The sequence below is a fragment of the Amaranthus tricolor genome, chromosome 4 (genome assembly GCF_026212465.1).
Source record: "Amaranthus tricolor cultivar Red isolate AtriRed21 chromosome 4, ASM2621246v1, whole genome shotgun sequence".
Lineage (NCBI taxonomy): Eukaryota > Viridiplantae > Streptophyta > Magnoliopsida > Caryophyllales > Amaranthaceae > Amaranthus > Amaranthus tricolor.
The window spans coordinates 9,322,370-9,329,539 of NC_080050.1; the positions used below are offsets into that span (position 1 = coordinate 9,322,370).

The 7,170-nt window shown below is 28.5% G+C and overlaps 1 protein-coding gene across 2 annotated transcripts; it reads right to left on the reverse strand.

Moving 5' to 3' along the window:
- Window positions 1-387: 387 nt before the first annotated feature.
- Window positions 388-5,736, reverse strand: LOC130809761 (transcription factor bHLH91-like). 2 transcript variants are annotated; one of them, XM_057675551.1, is made up of 5 exons: window positions 5,576-5,736; window positions 4,196-4,282; window positions 3,057-3,994; window positions 1,401-1,847; window positions 388-623 (listed from the first exon to the last, which is right to left on the reverse strand). In XM_057675551.1, exons 3-5 carry the CDS (start codon window positions 3,963-3,965, stop codon window positions 510-512), a joined length of 1,470 nt encoding a protein of 489 aa, XP_057531534.1. In that variant the 5' UTR covers window positions 3,966-3,994; window positions 4,196-4,282; window positions 5,576-5,736; the 3' UTR covers window positions 388-509. The 2 variants fall into 2 exon arrangements, with proteins under 2 accessions (XP_057531534.1, XP_057531535.1); XM_057675552.1 differs by lacking the exon at window positions 4,196-4,282.
- Between the last annotated feature and the right edge of the window lie 1,434 nt (window positions 5,737-7,170).

A 7,170-nucleotide genomic window follows, 5' to 3' on the forward strand; every position in this document is an offset into this window, starting at 1 on the left:
CTCCATAAATATTGACTTAATAACTAGCAAAGCCACCATTAATTTCAATACCTCAAATCAATCAATAGCTTTAAATAATTGTTGATTTATTATATAGATAAAAGTTTTCATTTTCTTATTTTGTAATTTTTTTTATAGTCTCGTGAGATTTAACTTTTTAAACAATTGTTAGTAAATTATTATTTTTTTGCCCACATTTTCTGTTCTATTTCTTAAAATTGTTGTCAACTAAATTGAAATATAAACCGATAATATTACTTTAAAATGCCAGATTAATATGCTTTTCAAATTAAATGCTGGAAATCGAAAGAGCTGAAGAAAATGAAAGCACATCAATATCATAAAATTACAAAGCTAAGAAACTGTTAAAACTGGATTTGTGAGTATATGCTAATATAAACCAAACTAAATCTGTTGCTGAGATAATTATGTCAAGAAAGTTAGTTAGTATCCGCAATTATATTAATTGTTCATAATCACTAATTAATCACTAATTAATCACTAATCAGCTAAAAACTAGTAGTGGGTGCAACAGCAACAGAAGCAGCAGCATACTGTTTCTCCACAATTTCAATCAGCTTATTCGCAATCGCACTTGCATAAACTGATGATCCTTCACATATCTGCCAATAAATCAACATAAAAAACATTAATTATCCCAATTCACCAATTAAACCCATCATTATCATCACAAAGTTTATAACATATTTTCGAGGTTCGACAAAGCAGAGCTGGCTCTATAAGGGGCCAATAGGGGCTTGTGCCTCTGGCCCATTCAAAAATATTAGATAAATAATATTTTAATTGTTAATAGTTAGGGCCAAGGTGGAGAAAACATTTTGGAGGCGCTGTTTATTTTTACGTTGTTTTTCAAAATGCGGCCCTTTATTATATTAAAAGATAAATTTTTTCCACTTCAATAAAAATAATTCAAGATATAATATATTGTAACATTATATTTTAAAATTACTTCAAACATAAAAAATTTTACAAACAAATCACTGAAAAAGTGTTGCTCATAATTGGGCCTAAATAGACCCATTTAATATTGAGGCACTTATTTCTAGAGGCCCTAAGCTGTCGCTACCCGAAATGGGCTAAGAACCGACCCTAGTTGCAGCCGACCATTTTAGTATATTTAGTAGTTAGGGGTCTATTATCAATGTTTCGTCTCGAGCCTTACAAATCTCAGGGCCGATCTTAAGCTAAGTTGTTGGTTAAGTTGGTTCTTTGATATGATATCAGAAGCCAACATAACAGAAGGGATACTTATTTAAATCTCATCCACCTCTCATTTTAAGTGAAATTTCTAACTCAAAAGGCTTAATAAGATAGAATCGTGAAGTCAGGATATATTATATACTCTATCAGATTATACAAAATAATTATAAAATGTTCACCTTAGAATTAAAGAGGTAGCTGTAATAGTCCCCAACATGGCCTCCAGCAACATGGCGCAAATCCAACTGAAGATCATCAAGAGTTCTTGACACAGAAAGCAAACAATTGATCTTTTTACGCTGCACAAGCTTAATAGTAACATCATCATCCACAATTCTAACATCTACTTCTGTATCCTTGCACTTCCTTTGAATCCATGAACTTCTTAGTTGGATAGCTGTTGACCCGTTAAACTCCTCATCCGGGTCGGGTTTTACCATTGTATCGGCGCCGTTCCCGGGCTGGTCCCCACCACCACTAGGGGTGTCTTGATGATCAGTCTTGTGCCTTTTGATTCTTTCCTTTGACATCCTTTTTTTCTCAACTAAGAGTTTTAGTTCTCCTACTGTTCTTTTCAGCTCATTTATGTGGTTTATTGCATCCCACACTATTGAAGCTCTATCCCCCTTCATCAATTTAAATAACTTTTTAAATTTGTTTTTCACAAGACAATGGTATAGAAGAGGTTTAATTTCACTTCTTGTTTAAGAGACAAACTTTAAATTTTTATTGTGCATGAGACAATGATACAGAAATTCCTAATCAATCATCGTGATTTATAAATAATAAAATAATAATAATAAAATAAATAAAATCAAAAAAGTTAAATTAAAATCACAAAACTTCAACCTAATCAAATCTTACCTAAGGGTTATTTGACTTTATAAATCACTATTATTTACTAAAACTTCCTTAACAACGATATAGATCAAATTTAATTTCAAAGTCTTCACTAACAAAAGAATAATACTTTTTTTGAAAAAAATCAAACATCAATACTTCCTCTATTCTGAAATATCGTTCAGGCTGATTTTATATATTGCGGCTAATGTGTAAGAAAAAATATAGTCAAATGGAATCTTATTTAAATCGTCTAATTGCGTATTTTCTTCACACCTAGTCTCTTGAGAGACGTATCATAGGCCCAACCAATTAAAGTTTAATGTCTACCTACTGTATTTGTAGTGCCTACTTTCAATATCTTAAATGTCTACTTAATCATTCTTAATGCCTACTTATAATATTTTAAACAATATATAATGGGCCAAATTAATTAGAGATGGTCTCTCAAAGAGACTGTCTCTCATAAGATTTTGTGTTTTCTTAATATTAACTTTTTAAAAAAATTTATATGTGTAAAGTTAATGATTAAAATAACATATTAAATTGCATAAAAATCAAATGTAGCAAATAAAATGAAACGAAGAAATTCCACATATTATATACCAATTTCGATTTCCAAGGCAAGAAAACGCCATAATAATATATTAATACTTAGACCTTGTTAAGTTTACCTTACAAAAATAACTAATCAATAAAAATCAGTTATAATCATTAAAATCAATCGTGAACACTAAAAATAATTGCAAGCAGTAAAAATCACTTTTAATTAAAATCAATTGTAATTATAACTAAAAATCAGTAATAGTTAATAAAAATCAATTATAATTATAACTAAAAATCAGTAATAATTAATAAAAATTAATTTTAATCGGTAAAACTAGTTTGAGTTAGTAAATATCAGTTAAAATGAATTGAATTAAACATAATCTTAATAAAAAGGCATATAATTAAACAATGTTATGATCAATAGTAAGAATATGATAATCATATACCTTGGTTTGATTGGGAACAAGGCTCCTAAGAAGTTCATATTTGTCACTAAAATTTTGTCTTCTTTGTCTTTCAGTGACATAAGTTTTAGGGCATTTACCCACTTTACCATCACTTTTACTAAACTCAAAAACTCCATTACCATGAATAAGATGATCACCATTATCTTGATAAATTCCACCAATTCCATTCATAGTATTCCCTTCATCCAACCCACCAAACAAAGAATTTCCATTCCCATTCCCACTCCCATTTCCATTCCCATCATTTCCTCTTCCATTCCTATACCCATGAGGAACAAACATAAGGTCCCTTAAAGAAGGGGAAGGTTGAGGTGGCAAGTTAAGATGAAACAAAGGGTCATACGATAAACCAGCTACATTTGTTGGGTCATAAAATATGGTTGATGATCCATTTTCAGATGGATTATCCACCATCATACCCGGGTTAAGCTCTCCTAGAAAGCCAAGTGCAGAACCCGGCGGCGGCGAAGAAGATGGCTTCTCAAAAGAAAGAGATTGAGTTTGTGGAAGAGATGAAGATGCAAATGAACATCTTGGTAGATGAAGAAGTGTTAGAAGATCTGTTGTGGGTTGCAAATTTTCATCAAAATGGGTATAACCCATATCTTGATTTTGGGTCATATGGTTCAAATTTGTAGGATTAACCCATGAATTTGTATTGATCAAATTATTAGGGTTTTGAAATTCAACTGAGGCATCAGATTCTTGAGGTTGTTGGTAATGGTGGTTATTCATGTGACTTTGTGGGTTTGTATCATGGGAAGAAAACCCATTATTATGATTTGAAGGACCATTTCCATTAACAGTAGAAATTGGAGGTGCTTCAGGTTGTTCAGGAATGTTGTTGGGATCAAAACAAACATCTTCTTCTGTCTGATTTTCATACATTTTTTCTCTTCTTTTGTGGGCCTTTGTCTCTGCATAGGAGTAGTTGTTTGTTTTTTAGTAAGGCCAAAAAATGTACTCTATACAAAATCTTTTTTTTTATTATAATAGTGTAGAAACCTATACAATGTATGGTTTTTTAACATTGGCGTACATAAACATATGATATTAAAAGAATAAAGCCAGCAATAATATGTAGTAAAAACTCTCAATTTTGATTGTTACATACTTACATGTATAAATCAACTTTGTAATTTTGGAAATTGTCAACAATATACTCCCTTCATTCTCTAATGCTCTTTCCATTTGCAATATTCCACCTTATGGAGAGAGAAATTTAATTAATATTTCTGATATATATTTAAAAGATAAAATATATCCATGTAAGATCTCGTTAGATTCGTCTTAATGTATACTTTTTTATTATATATTTTTCATAATTTTTTATCATGTGTATTTAGAGATAATGAGATTTAAAATTTACATTGAAAACTGTGCAAAAAATAAATAGAAAGAACAAAAAGAAACAGAGGGAGTATTATGCAGTGTATTATATATTATAATTTACTCAATTTAACTATAAATAAATACAAGTCAAAGATAGTTCAATGATAGAGATATTTATTAAGATCAAATGATATATCATTTTTCTTTAGCCAATAAATGAGTTTCATTTGGCAAATTCTATTTAGTGGTGACACTTCGAATTTAGGCTTTTTAGTATAATGCATGATGTTAGTCAAAGATACTTTAATGGTAGAGATATTGATCAAGATCAAATGCCATGTCATTTTTCTTTAACTAATAAATGAGTTCCAATTGGCAAACTCCATTTAGTTTTGACACTTGAAATTTTCCAAACTTTTTAGTATAATATATAATATGATGTTACGCCAAGGTACAGGTGTTCAAAACAAATTTGTAACCCGATATTTACACGACTTTGGTACAGAATCCGACTACAAAATGAATTTAAAATAATGTAAAAATCAATGTTGACGCAAGACCTGAGTTTTCACCCACCCGAAACACGTGATCCGAAATTAACCCGATGATCCGAATTAAAATGAACACCTCTACGCCGAGGGAAAAAATAGAAAAGCCAAATGAGAATCGAATCCAAGACTCTACATTTAAAATAGTAAAACTTGTTGCAATATAGAAAATTTAAAAGGACAAAAAAATTTATTATTTTGTCCTAATAAGTTTGCTATCCATAATTATATGTTCCCAATTACATAACATTGTACATGATAGATAGAGTATATGACATGAAGACAAAAGAAAGAAGTAATGTTCCTACATCCTCAACTATTTGCTCAATTAGACTTGAGATCTTTATAGAAAGTTTGAGGCAAACATTTGGGGTTAAAGACAATACTTTTCTCCCATATGTAAAAAAACAAATCACACTTCCTTCATTTTAAAGATATGTTTCATCTTTTTATTCAATTATTTTGATGAAATCAAAACATATTTTTAGGACAAAAGTAGTATTAAAAAAAAAACAAAATCATTATAAAATTATTTTGATTTGAGAAGTTAAGAGGGATTGAAAACATGGAAATGTTAACTAAAATGAAATTGAAGAGTTGGTAGATTTAAAAGATTACCTTTTATGGGTTGTTCCAAATGTGCAAAATTGATGAATGGATGTAGAAATGATGAGAGTTAATGGAGGATACAACTTTGGGAGTAATATATAAAAGAAAGAAAATAGAGAGAATGGAAGAGGGTTTTGTCTTGGTGTTAGGAAGAGGGAATATGAGTAAAGGGGAAGGTAAAGGAAGGTTTTTTATACTTGGTAGAAAAGGCAGATTTGGAAGAGTTTATTTTTGTTTTTATTTTGTTATTTTTGAGTGATTGGTTAGTTGAACCTTACTGAAAAATGCCAACAAAGTTTTTGTTACTTTTGATTGAAATAAGATAAATTGTAGGAGTAAAATTTGACTCCTGATATTTGTAATTATATAAGATAGTAATATAGAAACTTGTATAATGTACAAATTTATTAGTACAAAATATATATTAAAAAATACGAAAAATTACTTAGAACAGTTTAATTTTTATATTATTTTTCTTACAATAATTCCACCTATTGATTAACTATGAATAATCCCAACTTTGAAGGGTATTTTCCTAAAGTAAACATGATAACATGATGTTTTGTTATAGCAACTTTTATTTTTTTAAAAAAAGATAAATTAAAATAAAAGATAAATTAAAATAAAATATCAAAAAAAATATAAAAAAATGTTGAAAAAAATTCTGATTAATTTTATAATTCAAAATTTTTTATGTAAATTTTCAAAAATTTTCTCGAATTTTACATTAATTTTTAATTTACTTTTTTGGTGAATTATGTACTATAGCAAGTTATGGGGTTACCTAAGTTTACTATAAGCAAAATCTCTTAAAGTTGGGATTATTCATGGTTAATCAATAAGTGGGATTATTGAAGAAAAATTATGAAAATGCTGAATTATTCTAGGTAATTTTTCCTAAAAAATAATTCTAAATAATAATACATGAATTTTTGTTATCGAATACTTGAATTTTTTTTCATTTAAAGGAACATATTAAATTCTAAGTTAGGTAAATAGAATTACTATAATAAATTATTTAAATACTTTACCTAATTTAGCTCCAATTTTAAACAAAAAATATCAGATTCTAAATTAGCTAAATATTGTCAATATAATCGACTATCATCTACTAAAATAATTTCATTTACCAAGGCTCTTGAAAGATGACATTTGTCATTTTTCAACATTTTTATTAGTATGTATGATATGATATGATACGGGTGTTTGGTAAACGGTTTATAGCTGTTTTTACCTGATAGTCAATTACAATGATTGATTTGACCAGATAATTTTATCAACTGATGATCAATTGATTTACCAAATATTAGTATCAGATAGTTTGACCACTGAACTCTCTATTTATATTAAAATATACTAAAATTGCCCAATAAACTATTTTACCAAACACACCTATAATTTCTATTAATTTATAACTAATAAAGTGTTTATAAATAAATAATTTTTGATAAGTTGGTTTCAAGTGTCTTTGAGTCAGGGTTTGATTGATTACAGTTGAACATCTTTTCATTGAGCTAGTCTGAATGGTATTACCGTATTAGGTTAGTCAATTGTACTCATTTGATTAAATATGATCTGGCCAATGATTATTCTTATTCTTATTT

What these genes read in the sequence shown, in the direction of transcription:
- LOC130809761 (XM_057675552.1), bottom strand. Translation starts at nt 3,965, where the DNA reads ATGTATGAAAATCAGACAGAAGAAGATGTTTGTTTTGATCCCAACAAC. An exon ending in TTGTTCCCAATCAAACCAAG is followed by an intron (nt 1,848 to 3,056) that starts GTATATGATTAT and finishes AAATTGATGAAG; the next exon opens with GGGGATAGAGCTTCAATAGT. An exon ending in GCTACCTCTTTAATTCTAAG is followed by an intron (nt 624 to 1,400) that starts GTGAACATTTTA and finishes ATTTATTGGCAG; the next exon opens with ATATGTGAAGGATCATCAGT.